At 45.4% G+C, this 17,428-nt stretch overlaps 1 protein-coding gene across 25 annotated transcripts in view; it reads left to right on the top strand.

The window, feature by feature from the left end:
* LOC121458704 (band 4.1-like protein 3) overlaps positions 1-17,428 on the top strand; it is a 164,508-nt gene that overhangs the window by 138,238 nt on the left and 8,842 nt on the right. For 8 of the 25 annotated variants that reach the window (XM_041667989.1, XM_041668006.1, XM_041668001.1 and 5 more), the window contains exons 13-17: positions 2,447-2,992; positions 7,562-7,615; positions 11,220-11,255; positions 11,449-11,514; positions 11,971-12,162. In XM_041667989.1, coding sequence (XP_041523923.1) covers positions 2,447-2,992; positions 7,562-7,615; positions 11,220-11,255; positions 11,449-11,514; positions 11,971-12,162 — 894 coding nt within the window. The remainder of the gene's footprint in view (positions 1-2,446; positions 2,993-7,561; positions 7,616-11,219; positions 11,256-11,448; positions 11,515-11,970; positions 12,163-17,428) is intronic. The other 17 variants (XM_041667999.1, XM_041667997.1, XM_041668013.1 and 14 more) reach the window with 6 other exon arrangements.

Raw genomic sequence — 17,428 nt, 5'->3', positions numbered from 1 at the left:
CTGGGTTATCCTGAAACGCCGGTGCGTTTGATGCCCCGGTGCTTTGTTGCACAGACATGTTCTTGGAAAAAAAAAAAAAAAAACAGCGCATGGGACCGCAGGGGGCTCCTTCCAGTAAAAACTCAACAGCCTCCTAGGCAGGTAGCTCATCAGATGAATGATGTCTGTTTCTGCTTCTGCGAATGTGGCTTAGTGGTAAAGGGCTGTCCCAGTGTGTGGGGACGGTTGGTTTAATATCCAGCACCTCAGAAACCTAAACTGAGCAAAATAACACTTTCTATAGAAGATGAAAATATTTCAAACCACCCAGTCTGTGATTCGCTTTTCCTTTTAGGGACAGATTCTTAGTTTCCCAAACACAAGAACCAGCACAGAGTGAAAATGATGACAGCTTTAGGATCGCTTCTGCCCTCCAGATGTGCTTTGTTCCAAATCTGGCTTTTACCCTCTCCTCATCACTTAAACCAACATAGATCTGATAACTGGAACATGGTTGGGGGCGATAGTCCCCCTGGAGTGCAAACATGTACAGTTCTTATCCCTGGTCAATTCTCATGGCTGGGAAACTATACCCAAATGGCAGATGGAAAGGAAGGCTATTTCTATGTTTGCTTCCAAAGTAGGTTCAGGTTTCCGGAATCCTTTCCCTTTGTTTCTGAGAGACTGTCCTGCGACCTTGGCATGTAGGAAGGAGCAGCACCCATCCGTCTCACTCTGTGCTGCTGCTGCTCTGGGGGAAATGGAAGGACATAGAAACTACTACCTTCGTAACCTCAGGCCCCAGGAAGACCACCTTTCAGCAGAGTCTTCCCGTAGGCTGTGGCTGAGACCCCACCGCAAAGCTGTCTTCCTCAAAGCACTTTAATACCTGGCCCAGAAGGTTAAACCCTAATCTTACGCCTTTCGGTCGTCAAAAAGCTTCATAGAGGATGCTTATTTTTGAACCAAAAGGCACTGCTGGAGATGATGTTTAAAAGACTATTTCCCAGGCTGCCTGGGGAGGAGCATGTTGCTATGACCTACGACCACCTAGGGAGAGGTGAAGGGGCCGCTTGTAACATCTGCATTGTTCTTAGCTGAGCCAGATTTGCACAGATGCCTGTTTAGTGTACAATGTTTAACATCAAGTGTGAGGATCAGAGAAACCTTTCGAAGGCTGTCAGAGCCAGGCAAACTTTTATCTGGGCATTGTGTCTGTCCATCCCTCGAGCCTCAGGTGTGTGTTTTCTCCCCCTTTGTTGCTCTGTTTATCATGTCTGTCTAAGTCAGGATTAGACAACCACAACCAAACAGGCTGAGTCATTTTCATGCTCTTAAGCTGCTAGGTAACACGCACGCGCACACACACACACACACACACACACACATACACACACACACACACACATACACACACACACACACACACACACACACACGGCAGGGGGAGCAGCTAAAGAAGGCTATCATAAGCCCCGCATGCCTTGGCCTTGAATTTACAGTATTTGAGCCCCCCTGCTTTGCCCCAGCCTGTTAGGGACTCCTTGCTTCTGGCTTTGGCCATTGAGACTGCCAGCATCCCAGAAAATGGAGTCGATTCCCCAATCTCATAAATGCATTGCTCACAGGGAGCATTCCAGAGCATGCTTCATCAATTGCATGAAGATTCAAACCTCAATCGTAAACATAACCCTTTATGTTTAGAGAAATCGGGAGGCTGAGAAATTGCATCTTTCTGTTATTAATAGACAATATGTAGCAGAAACTAAACACATAGAAACCACATTCCAAGAAAACTAAGGTTTTGTTTGTTTGTTTGTTGTTGTTGTTTTGTTTTGTTTTGCTGGCTTGCTTCCTTAAGCCACTGTTAAGAGCTGAAATCCTGTTCAGCCACCTAGATAAAGAAGCCAAACTGGATGAATCCGAGGAGCTTCCATTATCTGTGAGAACCAGAGATTCCGAAGTGCTCACTCCTGTCCCCTCATCCATATCTGTGGCTGCTATCAGACAGGAGCGGGGCCAGAAACTTCTTGATTAGGAAAGACTCCTGTTTGGGCTGTAATTGGCTAGCCAAGGACAGGAAGGTGACTAAACATTCTGTGACCACAATCAGAATTTGATTTGTATTTTCATTTGGTGAAGCTGATCTGGTAGGGCGTCGCTGCTGAAAGTCTTGGTTTTCATTGATTAGAGTTCATTGATTAGCTCTGCCACACATGTGTGTGGCTCCCTCCCGGTGACTTCTGTCCTGACCTTTGACAACACCTTGGCCTGTGTGTGATGGTCTACCGGGGGAGTCGTCGTCCTCCTGGGCGTCGCTGCCAAGCAGCGGGGCTGTGTGAAAACGCTTGTTTGACGGTTTTGTGTTGATGCCCATGAGAAAGTTAACTAATTGCACTTTTTCTTTTTGTCCTTTTGCATCCATGTTGACTGCTCTTCCTGTCCTTCTCCGTCCCTTCTCCATCAGTCACCCAGGCATGGCACCGACTCATGCCCCTCATCACCCCCATCAGCCCACCTTGACCCTGCATCTCCCACAGAGCTGCGCAGGAGGTGTAAGGAGAGTGAGAGCCCCTTTCCAGGTTCCGTGCTGCCCAAAGTTGAGCCAGCCTTGGAGTCTGATGGCCAGGGGAAGCCTTACTTAGGGGACCAAGATGTGGCATTTAGTTATAGGCAGCAGACTGGCAAAGGAACCACGCTCTTTTCCTTCTCCTTGCAGCTCCCTGAGTCATTCCCCTCGCTCCTAGATGATGACGGGTACCTCTCCTTTCCCAACCTGTCTGAAACCAACCTCCTGCCCCAGAGCTGGCAGCACTTCCTGCCCATCCGCTCACCCTCCCTCCTCCCCTGCTTCCTCTTCATCTTCTTCTTCCTGCTGTCTGCCTCCTTCTCCGTGCCATACGCCCTCACGCTCTCCTTCCCTCTGGCTCTGTGCCTCTGCTTCCTGGAGCCCAAGGCGGCCTCCTTGAGCGTCTCCCTAGACAATGACCCGAGTGACAGTTCAGAGGAAGAGGTGTGTACCTCAGCATAGAACACACGTTCCCTACGTGTTCCGTGCTTCAGTCCGAACCAGTGTTAGCTGGCTGCTGCCATAGTGGTCCTACTTTCAGAGCCTCATTTATTGTCTGTGCCACTATGTTGAGGGTTTTTGTGTTGGGGAGTCCGAGCCAGGCCCCAGGCTTAGGCACAACACCGTGTGGATGTAGCAGTCCATAGCCACCCTGTAATCATTCTGCTACCCACTGAGTCCCTCATTGGCTAATTGCTCTGCCCGGATGCAATTTCGGAAAACCCATTCACTACGGAAAGGGCCATGTCTTAGTTACAGATCCTGCTCAGTTGCCATCTAGTAAATTAAATCTCACATAATACAGATAATAAGATGCAAATACGGGGGGAGTGACCAAGTGATTGTCCGAAGAGCTTTCCCAGATTGCCCGTTTCTCCTCCCTCTAGGATCCAAAATGCCTCCACGGTCCTGTTAGATAGGAGTTCTCGTTGTTGGCAAAAGGAATGCCCACAGCAGTTTATGGTACCTACATGGCATCATTCACTGGTACAGCCAGAAGTAGGACCAGGAAGAACCACATGAAGCGCATATGTCGTGCTGCAGTGTTCAGAAAACGTTAGGACAACTTTTATGTAAGGGTTTCCCCCTCTCTTGTGCTAGCCGTACTTGCGTCTGTATCAGACAGCAGCATGAGACCCTAGTGTCCACATTTTGCAGCGGGGTGCAGCCAGGAAATTGGCTTAATGTGTCTAACCCTGGGGCAGGTCTCCTTATAAAGGGAGAGAACCTGAACTTGCAGCCCGTCCCTCTCCCTCGTCCCAGCCACAATGTGAGTCTGTGCAACTAGCAACGTTTCCCTCTTAATCGCTCTCCTCCCTGCGGCTCCACGGCCACGTGAAGAGCACAGCAGCTTTTCTGAGAGCTTCAGTCAGCACAGGAGAAAGAATAGGAGCTGACCCCCCCCCAGGCGCTGGCTGTCATGTCTTCACTCTCCCACACCTCTCCCTGAGAGCCCCAAGCTCACCTCTTCCCACAAAGCAAGCACTTTATGTGACAGGAGACAAGCCCAGGACTCCTTGCCTTAGAAAACACAGTCAAGGCCGCACTGAAGAAAGGGGGGAGGGGAGGGAGGAAGCCTATTTAGTCCCCGTGCTTAGTCAGAAATCACAATTTGACCTGCCCCGTTAATGTATGGCACAGCTAAAATGTGCTGGTTCCTATATGTAGGCATTGCACCTGCTCCTGAGCAGCAATGGGGAAACCGTGAATGGTCTCGATGGTGCTTTACAGGGCAGCATAGGCTTTTCAGCTCAGCACTGCCTAGGAGCCCTTTTCCAGGATCGTGGTGTGTGTGCAGAAAGAGATAACGGTCCCTGACGTCGGGAACCTCTTTAAGTCTTAGACTTTACTCTCTCTTTCTCACGACCGCGACACTATCAGATGGTGGAGGACTAGCATGCTGCAGTCGGGAAGAGAACATTATTTACAAAGACCATTGGCAGGCTTCTAAAGAGACTTACTTTTCTTTTAGCAGAAGAACAAGCCTATTAAGGCTCTAATACATGAATCTCCTCCCCCCACCCCGCAAAAAAAAAAAAAAAAAACCCTAAAGATTCCTGCTTTATGCTTCTCTAAATTCCGAATCACCGTTTGGACTTTTCTGATGCTAACCACAGAGATCTTGTGCCTAATCCAGGGTTTACATCTTGTTGGAGTTGGTGCATGTGAACTAATGTTAAACTTGGGCATGTCTGCATTACATCAGCAAAGCAAATCACAGCAGACCCCGTTTGAAGCTAGCGGATGCCGAATGGGAGCTTCCCAGGCCTCGCTGTCCTGAGTGTTGCAGACCCGGACACTGAGTCAGCTCTGACCACGGCAGAGCTCGTGCCCTCTTCTCCAGCCTCCTCTGCCCATGTTAGCACTTCTGCCACCAGGCTTTGGATGCGGGCATCTGCCCGATGTTGACGCTTAACCCCGGGTGCTAAGAGCCGCATACTGTCCCTCAGCTTAAGCTAAACAACTCCTATCTGGGTCATCCCGTTTCTCAAACGCTGCAAACTTACAAGGCTTCTTTTATCCCGTTGGCCTCGAGTGCCCTGGCAGCTAAACTGAGTGACGTTTTAAAATACAGTTCATCTCTGCCACTCTCATGCCATGACCCTTTCTGTGCTGTGGAGAGTCAGTCACTGCCTTTCTCAAAACCAAAGCCTAGCATCTGAGCGCGTCATCATTTCCAACGATGAAGCAGTTGATCCAACAGTCTTTCTTCTGTGCTTTCAGAATGGCCAAACAACAGGCAGACTATCCAGTCACCTCCCACCAAACACTGAGCGGAAGTTAGTTTACCATAACATAGGAGGTAGCTACATATGAATTCCTGAGTAATTTTTTGGAATGCAAAGAAAAGGGAGATTTACTTCAACATGTAAGAAAAATTAGTTCGTCAACATACTATGTATCTTTCAGTTGTGTAAAGATTGTATTATACAATTATTCATGACATGATATCCTTTTGCAGCTTTGTGTAGTCACAGGTACATATTATATATTATAATAATATAACAGACTATAACTAACAGCTGCTACCAAGACTGCTCTATTCAATTATTATTTTTGTTGAAGGTTAGGCGGTGAAGTAGCAATGCCAGCGAGTCCACAGATGAGTTTTTCAGATATAGGATCTCATCACTCATCACCATCTTTTTTGGTCCTTGAGCCTTCTTACAGACCCATGCCCTGCACCCGGTTTCTGAGGGAGTTTCGATATGACCAGCAACATTTTGATACCTAGGAAAAGCAGAGTAATAGCTAACAATACATTATAGTTCAGTTCATTGGCGCCTTGTAGTTCTGTGTGGTAGGAATCCCATGAAGCATTTGACATCCCTTATACAATGTAGATACAGCTGTCATTTCCATTTTCCAAGAAGAAAATGGGTTAGGCCATGAAATATGCACCACGCCCCGCAGGTTTGAAAAGCAAGGATTTGAACAGTCTAACATCAGACCCCTTCCTCCAACCTGCAGCTGATCTCTACTGCTCAGATGTTGGGAAGTTCATGAAGTCAATTTTAAAGTAGTAAGGAAGACTTCTTAAAATAGGAAGAGAATTTCCTCAACAAGGTTGGGCGTGTTTGACACAGCTAATTAAAATAACCGAACATGTGGTTCTTATTTCCTTGAAGGCCTAAAACATCTCCAAGCTACTCTGCCTTTTGTACTAGTCCGAGTCGTCCTTCCTCCAGCCGACAGTTGTGGAGGCCCTGGAGTTAGGATAGCCATGCCTGACTCCTGAAAGGGAATGTGTAGACACACCTGCCCCACTTTTTAAATGGAGATGGGCGATCAGGTCGAGAAAAGTCTGTTGAACTCTCAGGCACACCTGCCGAGGGTGCAGGCCAACTGCTTTTGTTTTAGGAATATGTGCAGACAAAGTTTGGGATAGTGTCAGCAAACTGTCCTGGCCAGAGATGGGTCAGCAGAGATGAAGCGGTGCTGGCCGCCATTTTGAACATCCCGTGTACATGGCAGCTGTACTAAGAGCCAGAGCTCTTCAGCCGCTGGCCAGATGCTTGCTTTCAACACATTCCTCACAAGCTTTGGCTGAGGGAAATGTACTCGTGATTGGATTTGTGAATGAGAAGTTGGTTTGTATTGATGGCTCATCGTCAATACATAGTTTCTGTCTTAGCCCGTAAACCCCTCTACACACATTAAAACACATAGACATTAAACGTGAAACCTGAAATGGGCTCTTCTCGTTCCCCCATAATCCTGGTTCTGGCAAATGCTGTGCTTTGTTTGGTTCATCTCTAAGTAGATGTCTCTTTCTCTCTCTCTATCTCTTCAATTACTATTGCCATCATCTGCATCATCTGAATGGTCCTTTTGCAATGAGATGGTCAAATGCATACTTGGCTATCCCTCTTTATCTTGGAGAATGGGGCAAAGTGAACGACAGAGCTGTTACCCATTTAGCAAGGTTATTTGAAAAATGACGTGGTTTTTTTTTTCTATATAAAACACATGCCTGTGAATCACCACTGCACGCTCTGGTCATTAATAGGTAATGCAGACAGCCTGGTGGTCCTAGTGGGTGGAAATGAACCAATGGTATAAATGAGGGGCTGAAAGTCCAGTGACTGTTATAGTAGCTATTAGCATAAATCAAAATTCATTACCTTTCTAATGTGGCATTACTAGAGTAAAATATGTATGAATGAACCTCCATTTGATTTGCGTTAAACATTTTTAAGGAGAGCTTTTAGGGGCATCAGTGGAAAAGGGTGGGGTGACAGACTGATGTTCCGAACAGTGAATGCAAACAGGTCAGGGTGGCCCACTGTGCGTGTGCCTCGGGTCTTGACCTCGGAGGGGGCTCTGCTGAAGACCCCAGGCTCTGCCTCTTCTTTGCTTTGCTCACGCCCATACTCCCGTGGGAAGGTAGGGTACCACAGACCCCAGGGAAAGAACGTGAATGGTTCCACCAGTGTGTGCCCTGTCTGAGCAGACGGGTTTGTTTTCTGTCCCTGCTTCCTCCTCGGATCTGATTGCCTCTGTGATTGACAGACGGACAGTGAACGGACAGACACCGCTGCTGACGGGGAAACCAGTGCCACCGAGGTGAGGCTAAAGACTGGGCGGCGGGGGTGCTTTCCAGCACGGGTGCTTTGTGGGTGCCTGGGTGCACGGTTTCTCTGGATCCGCAAACTGAAGATTGTTTTCTTTTGCTTTCAGTTTTGTGTGTTTGTTTTTGCCAGAGCCAGTGGTTCTCAGGCTCTGACTCCTGTCAGAATGGTCCGAATGGTCTCCCCATCGTGTTTCTGGTTGGGAAGGGCTGAGGCAAGAGGGGATTTATAGCTCCAACCAGTTCCCGAATGCGTGGGCGTTTGATGTGAGGATTCCATTCTGAGAAGCAGTTACCTAACTGACAATACCTTAAAGACAAAAGAGGACCAGGGGAGGTGGAGGAGGAGGGTGATTCTTCTCTTTTGGATAGGAGGCTGTTTCTATATGCTACCCATGATGAGGGAGAAAGACGATTCATGGATAATTGAATTAGCTTATTGGCTGGATACAGATATATTTTTAAACCCCCAATGGCCATCTAAGACTTATTGAAGTAATACTTTTCTTAGCACATGTTTGAGCCCATGGCTATATCACAAGTCACTCTCAGGAAACGAATTCTTTAAAGAAAAGAAACCAAGAAATCACTGCTTGTAAAATCTGCAGTCAGACGGTGTCCTGTTATTTCTCCCAACTTAAGTCTTCAAGATGTATTAAACATGTGTGTGGCCTGTCTATCTTAAAATCTGCCCTACTCACAGCAATTAACATACATAAAAGTGGGGCGAGAGAGCTGGCCCAGCAGTTAAGACCGAGTCCTAGCAGCACATCAGGCAGCTCCTGTGGAATCTGGTGCTTGGGGCCTCTGCAGGCACCTGCGTGCATGTGTGCACACCCTCACATGCATATACATGTGCTTAAAAATATGTGTAAGTGTTTTTTTTAAATACTGTAGGAACCGTATCTTTATAGTCATGGAAATCAAGAAGCTCATTTCTCACGACGCTAGAAGAATTTCAGTTTTGCTTTATGGCAAAGTTTACTTTAGGCCTTGCGTCATTTTTTATGTAATTGAATAGTAGCTATTCTCCATAGCTGGGTTTTGGGGAAGGGCTAGAAGTCCTGCAAGTCACCTCCATGTATCACTTCACTGGAAATGTCTCCAGCAAAGCATTATTTTCTGGAGGTATTTTGTAAGCTCGCTTCCTTTGGAACTACTGTGGCTTATACATTGCGGCATTTTAAAGTAGAAGATAATAGCTTAACGCCATTTTTCCAGATTCCCCTCAGCAGCCATAGCTGAGTGGACAGGTTAATCATTTTCTTTGCCAAACACAACCGCACCTTGAATTGTAAGAGATAGTTGTAAGTAGCCACAGGCTAGTGCACTCAGTAGATTGCTTGCAGTTGTAAGTAGCCACAGGCTAGTACGTTCTAGTAGATAACGCTCAAACCAGAGCTCTAGTAGAAATGAGCAATGACTCAACAACGATGCCTTAAATCTCTGTGACACTTTTCAAATGTGTTATATAGCATTAAAGCAAGCGAGTACCCTCTATAATCTTGCACACTGTGACCCAATGCATATATAAGAACCAGCATGTCACCAGTACTGGCTTGGTGTCCTGTTGCCCTGTGTACACATCCCTTCCCTTCACGTCACCAGTGTTACTGTGTAATAGGGAGCGGCGGGGTTGCGTTCCTGGTACCCGGCCGCCCACATGGCCAGCTTATGCCCCAAAATAATTACACGGAAACTGTAATCTTTTAAACACTGCCTGGCCCATTATTTCCAGCCTCTTATTGGCCAGCTCTTACATATGGATCTAACCCATTTCTAATATCCCTGTAACACCACGTGGTGTCTTACCAGGGAAGATCTTAACCTGCATCTGTGTCTGGTAGGAGAATCATGGCGACTCCTTGACTCAGCTTCTTTCTCCCAGCATTCTGTTCTGTTTACTCCGCCTACCTAATTTTCTGTCCTATTAAAGGGCCAGGGCAGTCTCTTTATTTAACCAATGAAATTAACACAAAACAGAAGACTCTCCCCCATCATTACTGCATTATGGGATGTGCAGAGAAAGCACCTTGGTCCCCAAAGACAGATAAGAAATCTGAGACCAGTTCAAACATGGCTGCCCATACCTGTCATGCCAACAGGTGGAAAGCTGAGTAGGTAAAATGCTGAGCTCTGGGCGGACCGGATGCTCTGTTTGTGTCCTTCCTTGAGCATGACCTCAGCTCACCTCTAGTTTGACTCTGGGTCTCACAAGGGCCTGACGACCAGGCTCAGATCGGAGAGCTGTCCTAAGAAACACCTTATGTTTCCAGTCCACGGGGCGTGGCCCACTTGCACAGTTGCTGGTGCTCGATGTTAGGTCCTTAAATAAGCCAGGCCCTTAAAACTGGAAAAGGAAGAGCAATGAATTGGCTGTGAGATGGTTTTAATGGGTATCTTTTTTATTTTATTTTTTTATTTAAAGAAATCCTGTTTCATTTTAAAGAAAGATACAGTAGTGGTATAGATGGTAACTGATTTTGTTTATAGTTTCTTCCTTATCCTGTATGTCAGTCTTTTCCCCTCTAGAACTTGCTCTAGGCATAAAGGTTCAGCTGGGTGTGATGGTTCACACCTGCAGTCCCAGCGCTGTCTAAGCTGAGGGTTCAGCTGGGTGTGATGGTTCACACCTGCAGTCCCAGCGCTGTCTAAGCTGAGGGTTCAGCTGGGTGCGATGGTTCACACCTGCAGTCCCAGCGCTGTCTAAGCTGAGGGTTCAGCTGGGTGCAATGGTTCATACCTGCAGTCCCAGCGCTGTCTAAGCTGGGGGTTCAGCTGGGTGCAATGGTTCATGCCTGCAGTCCCAGCGCTGTCTAAGTTGAAGAGGGTGTCCTTGTCTCAACAACAGAGGGGGCTGGAGAGAGGGCTCAGTACTTAAGAGTACTGGTCACTCTTTCAGAGGACTCAGTTTTGATTCCCAGCACCCACGTGACAGCTCGTGACCATCTGAGACGGCAGTTCCAGAGGATACAAAACCCTCCCCTCTAGCCTCTGCAGGCACCAGGCACACAAGTGGGCCACAGACATACATGTAGGCAAAACGCTCATACACCAAAAATATAAAGAAATGATAATAATTAAAAAAACAAAGTGTGTGAGTACAAGGAGTGACTTTGAGGCTCCGCATGGTTTTAAAATGCAGGAGCCTATGTGATAAGATCTTTGAGCTGCAGATCTGTGGTCTACAAACTGAGCTGACGTGTAGTTATTGTGAGGTCTTGCATATAGAAGGGCTGTCATTTTCCCATAATAATGGCCATTTTTAGGAATTGTGAACTAGGTCCCCAACTTCCAGACTCCCAGACCTTTGCTGATGTTCAGTAGGGACAACCTGTTAGTCCTCCCGCAACCCTTCTCTAAGCTTGTGCAACTGCCTGTTAAAATGCCAGAGTTGCCCTGAGCGAAGAATCTATTGCCGCTTTGTTCCAGTGATGTTTCATCATGTGTGTGTAGGGTTATGCTTTGTGTCTAAGAAGGCACCGCGTCTGAATGCAGGGGTACCATAGGGCTCACAACCAGCCAGTGTGTATAGACCAATTTACTTTAGAGAAATTGCTTGGTAAGTCTTTATCTCCCACTCTTTCTTGATGCTGCCAGTCGGACCAGGAGGAAGATGCAGAGCTCAAGGCACAGGTAGAAAATTAAAGATACCACAAAAAAAAAAAACAACCCAGACCAGTGTGTGATGAGTCACTGTTTGTCTGCCGTGTCCAGACGTTTTCCGCATGTTTTCCTCTCGGCTGCCATGCCGATGGTGTGTGACGTGGCGTTTGTTCCCGTGACTACTGTGTCCCTTACCTTTCCCTCTCTTCTCCACTTTTTTCAGAATAGTCTGATTAAGCGAATAAAGGGTGAAAATGTGTATGTCAAACATAGTAATCTTATGTTAGAGGTTGGTATTGGTACGCACCAGTGCATGCTCGTGTGTGTTGTTGATCCCTCTGTGGCATACGTGTGGACTTGAGCCATGATGCATGACCTGTGTGCTCAGCTGGTAGTGGCTGGGGATGATTAACTCTGATCCCTTCTTCTCTCCTAGACATAGATCCTTTTCCTGTGTGTGTATTTGTTTTAACCCTCCGGCTACATATAAACGTCACTTCTTAGAATTTGCCTCTAACTGTTTTTGTTCATTTGTTTGCTGTGTGAAACAAAATTATTTTTCTTCCTCTTTTCCCTGGAAATCCTACATTTTCACTAGAGCGTTTGTGGTAGTGTCTTGAACCCTGATCCCAGTCCGGTTTCCTTTTGACGACTAATGTGTGTGCTATATTTTAAAAAGAGAGAGGCAGGCATAGAAAACCACTGTGAGAACTTGACTGCCGGAATCTTCTCACTCTGACCGCAGGAGCTCGATAAGACTCAAGACGAACTGATGAAACACCAAACCAACATTAGCGAGCTGAAGAGAACCTTCTTAGAAACCTCGACAGAAACTGCCTTAACCAACGAGTGGGAAAAGAGGCTTTCCACGTCTCCTGTGCGGCTGGCTGCCAGGCAGGAGGATGCTCCCATGATTGAACCGCTGGTGCCCGAGGAGGTCAGTATCTGGGCTGTGGGCTATCTTCTGTGCAGTGGTCTTGTTCCCCACAGGGTCTGGGACTGCGAAAGGGGTGTGGCCAGACCCGGAATGAGGTGCTCAGTGCTGGGTGGAGAGAGCAGGGGGAGGAAGAGCAAGTCCCAGCATCACTGTGCTAAGAATGACCATGGCCAGGCAAGAGCAGGGAGACGCTGTGCACATCACCAGGGTCTTACTTTTCATGTTGGTTTTCCACCTGGGAGAAGTTGATGATCTCTTAGGGAAGCGACACTTTCTGTAAACATACTTTCTTCTACGTTGAGAAATGCCCTCTTAAAAACCTGTTTCTTCTCCTCATTAATTAGAAAATGAGGCCTGATAAGATTGTCTGGTGTTTAAATGGGGGGGGCGGGGGTCAGAAGTTAACAGCATTTCAGAACAGATCAGTACTCTGGCATCTAATATGGACTTTGGTTTCATTTAATGTTTTTTTTATTTTAATTATAACTGTTTATTTGAACTAATTCTAAATCAGTGTTTGCTTTTTTAAAAATGGGAAAAGCAGATGACAGAAACCCCCTTTTCACTAAGACTTTTCCATATAAGGAAACTGACTTTGAAGTGTCAGTGAGGGCTGGGCTCTGTCCCTCCAGGGCTCCTCATCTGTGGGTGTAGTGGCCATTTGATCATCCATTAGAGAGCATCCTGCTATCTCTCCCTTTCAAAATAAATCATTTTTGGAAATTGCATCTTTAGAGCACTGTATTGATTAGCCTCCTTGCCAAGATCTTTTGTTGTGAGATATTTGCCCAAGGAGCGGTGACAGAATAGAGCATTAAACCTCAACTGTTGTGTGAGAGAAAGGCTTTAAGCGGTGGTACTGAAGTCCTTGCAGAGAAAGGAAGAATCAAATTACACCCATTGTTTGGGAGTCTTTTAAGGCTGTTTATCGAAAGGGCCAGTATCTCATTATCTCTCCTCTCGTGACAAACCCAGTCCCAGCTGAAAAGGAAAGAGTTGGCTTCCTGTCTGAGTTACTTTGAAAAAGTTCTTTTTAGGCAGAATGAATGAAAGTATTGTTACCAAAGTCTCCCTGTACCATTAAACACCATTAAGCATCGGGAGACGAAATTTAACATTCAGTCTGATTTGGTCAGCATAGCCTTTGCATTGCTAAGAGTAGCACCTGCAGCCTAAGGCAATGGCTCAATGAATAAAGCATTCGCTGTAAAATCATGAGGACAGGAGTTTGATGCTTCCCCAAAATGCACCCTAAAGTCAGATGTGGTAGTGTGCCTCTGCAGTCCCAACATACCTGCTTCAAAAAAAGTCAGAGACAAGAGAGTCCCCCAAAGCTCCTGGGCCACCTAAGTTGGCATGAACAGCAGTGAACAAGAATCCCTGCCTCGAATATGAATATTAAAACCCAAGGTCATCCTCTGACCTCTACATACATGCTATGCCACATGTATGCCCTCACTCACACATATAATACACGCATGCATACAGACATGTGTGTACACACACACATTTTTTTAGAAAAAGTCACTTACCTATTATGATGTTGTAGAATTTATTGTAATTTTCAAACCTGGATTATTTTATTTATGTTATCTCTTTTTGGAAACGATTTCCTGTCTCTAAAGATGTTAGATACTGGCTTAAGTTTTAAATACACAAATTGAAACAAATAGCCACCAAAGCAAACCAAAGTAAAAATAAGAAAAAAGAAAAAAAAAAAGGAAAGAATCTCAGCATCTCTTTTCATGCTGATACTCAAGGAAATAGTAGATGCTAGCATTTTTGAATGAAAATTTGGGTAATAAGAAATTACATTAATAAACATGAAGACTTTAAAAGTCAAAGCTATAAGACTGATAAGACATCACTTCTGAATCTTGGAGGATGATGTTGAATTGACGGTGGGAGGGGGTGGTGCTTTGACAACCCCGAGGGCTCCCTGGATGCCCTGCCTTCTCTGCGTCTGTGTAAACAGATGAGCCAGCCAAGAAAGGCCCTTTTCAACATGAGAGTAGCTAAAGGGCAGCGCCACTTAGGTCCACAGACGGGAGAACTGCAGCGCTGGCATGGTGGCTGCTCCCACCCCTCTGCAAGAGCTCCATGCCTTCGTCACTCTAGTGCGGACATGAAATCTCAGGAGGCAGTTGTGTGGCTGTAGCGAGCTGGAGAATGGTGATGCTGGGCAGCAGAGGGGTTCTAGAAAAGCTACGGACTTCAGGGCCTGGAAGATGAGAGGTGTTTTCACTGGCTTCAAGCCCTGGGCTTCTCTAGACAGCTGGACCAGGCAGCACGACCTCTGCGTTCCATTGTGTTCTCCAGAATGAGACAGTTGTCAGTGACATCCAAGTTTATAGTCCAGCTGGGAGCCCTATAGATAGCCATAAGAACAAAGAAAACATTCTGATTCTCTAAATCACCTCTGTTTTCTATATTTAGACTTCAGCCTTTTTTTTTTTTTTCTGGCTTTATGAAAAGCAGACAGTCTCTTTAACCTCAGCTAGGAACGTACAAAGCATATTGGTTTCCAGACTCAAAAGCAGTTTTATTTTGAATGGGGGACAGTTTTGAAAGAATATCAACTGCTTGGTGTCACTCTGTTCCTTGATGTGGCCACTTTAATTATCCAGTGTAGAAGGAATCCCAGTTGTGTCTGCAGAAAAATATTTAACTTATTTTTTAAAATTGCATCACAAATAAAATAATACTGTTTTGTGTCAGAATCAATAAGATACTTAGATTCAATAACCTCACATTTATGACCCCAACTTAGTTGTTTTCTGGTTTTTCTTTTTTTTAAATGAATTTCAGTGAGAAAATATATTTTGAAAAAAAATCTAGTGATCAGATTTTTAATTTTATCATTTTCTTATCTATAGTGGTTGAATACTAATTGTTACTTCTATAAAATGATACCATTAATGAACAATTACAAACATACTAAAGTTAAAAAAAATAATGATTATATTCTGAGAATTTCATGTGTTCACTGTACTTAAGTCAGACTTTGATGGCCAGTGATTTCAGGTTTCAGTGTTTGCATAAATAATAGAGAAATAGCAGAGATGCCCTCAGAGCAGTGGATAAAACCAAGTCCGTGTTAACAAATAGATGAGTTTGTGTGAAAGAGACACGTTCTTTGGGACACTGAGCACCAACAGTTCCCAAAATGGCCTTGGGCATGGCACACAGGACACACTTTAGAGCCATGTTCTTTAGAGGCTAGCTTAGATAACAAAATTTTCCAAATCCTAATCCAAAAGCAATATTAATGCCTGTGAGATGCCGATATTGTCCTCTTTGGCATGTGGGCGGTAAATCCACAGGTATGTTCACTGTATAGTAGTGAGCTTAACAGGTATAGTGCATCTAATATGTATAGCTTTGACACAGACACTGACTACAGTTGATTCCCACCATTTTATATTCGCTATCAAATTTACCTATTCTCTAGCGTTTATTATTAGAAAACCTTCATACTCCAGGAGAGAATGGGTGTTATGAATTTTGTATCCCTGAATAGGACTTTGCATCCCAAGTCTATTGCAGTGTACTGTTTAATGACTAAATAAAATGGTTGGCACGTGTACTTGACTGTATCCTTGGCTGCAATGAGGCACAGTGTAGGGACTTCAGTTTATCAGTAGTTTTATCTCTTCCTTAGTAGAAGCACTGGTTGGGTTGGAAGGTAGACCATGAATAGACGAAGTTTATACCCATCCTCCTATTGTTAACATATAGCGTGAAATTGGACCTTGGCGGGTGGGTCCAATCCACAGCAGGTGAGAGACAGGCCATGGAGACAGAACTTACATAGGGAGTTTTATTGAATTTCACCCGATCATTTTTAGTTGAATTTCAAAACTATTCCTCCTACCCCCACTGTCTGGAGTTGTACACTATACAGGGGCAGACCTGGTAGCAGTAGGATCACCGCTTGAGTTTGGGCTATTTAATACTAAAGGAAGTAACAAAGCAATACTTTAAAACCCAAAAGCCGGTTCTCACATCAAAGGATGAAATTAATGTTTCTTGATTCTGTAAAGAAAACTATGATTGGATCTAAAGTTTCCACTCAGATCATCTAAAATTAACTTTAACAAACTTACTCACCATATTATAAAAGTTCAAGTAAAATTTGACTTTTGTTTGCTTGGAGGCCAACAGAGACTTCTAGTCAAAAATGACTGCATTTATTCAAGCGAATGGTGTTCCAGTTTGCTTTCAGTACTGTGATAAGATTGTGACTGAAAAATCATGGGATTAATTGGACTCTCTGAACATGGCGAACAATGAGGGCTGATGAGAAGCCAAGGACAATGGCACGGGGTTTTGATCCTACGTAATGTGCTGGCTTTGTGGGAGCCTAGCCAGTTTGGATGTTCACCTTCCTAGACATGGACGGAGGGGGGAGGACCTAGGACTTACCACAGGGCAGGGAACCCTGACTGCTCTTTGGACTGGAGAGGGAGGGGGAGAGGAGTGGGGGGAGGGGAGAAGGGTGGGAGGAGGGGGAGGGAAATGGGAGGCTGGGAGGAGGTGGAAACTTGTTGTTTTTTTTTCTCCTTTTCTCAATAAAAAAAAAAAAACTATAAAAAAAAAAGGCACTCTGACCAAACCAAAAGAAACCTAGGGAAGGAAGCAAAGGGCTTATTTGGCTTTACAGTTCCAATTCCTAGTCCATCCTTGAAGGAAATCAGGACAGGAACTCAAACAGGAACTTGCAGCAGATACCATAGAGAGGGCTGCCTGCGCGGATGGACACACTGGCGGCTCATGCTTAGCTGGCTTTCTTATGCAGCCCAGCACCATCTGCCTAGGGGATGACACCGCCTCCTCGATTAGCAACCAAGAGAGCCCCCAACAGAGATGCCAGCAGGCCAGTCTGGTCTGGGGGATTCACCCACCAAGGTTCTCCCTCTCAAAGGACTCCAGCTGAGTCAAGCTGACCAGGACAGATGGCTAATGCACCAACCATGTGTTCCCTTCACTACCACATAGCATGTGCATATCGGCTATTTGCTAGGATTAGAAGTGAGTGAGCGTTTCTCCCGTTACTTTAAAAATTATTTTTTTCACAGTTTCTTTTAGTGCTTACTATTAGGGCCATAAGAAAAGCCCGGTGAAGCAACCCTCCATACCACTCTTGTGTGTCCTATGTTTGTGGAGATGTGAAATGTCTTGAATTGTGTGAGCATCCACTTCAGGAAATAGCGTTGCCCATTCGGAGATGGTTATTAAAACTTGGAATGATTCTAGGTCGCTTTTC

Source organism: Microtus oregoni, unplaced genomic scaffold (genome assembly GCF_018167655.1).
Source record: "Microtus oregoni isolate MIOR12 unplaced genomic scaffold, Mior012 000018F_ref0000195, whole genome shotgun sequence".
NCBI classification, from domain to species: domain Eukaryota; kingdom Metazoa; phylum Chordata; class Mammalia; order Rodentia; family Cricetidae; genus Microtus; species Microtus oregoni.
The sequence above is the reverse complement of the archived record's forward strand: the minus strand, read 5'-3'. Positions and strand labels throughout refer to the sequence as shown.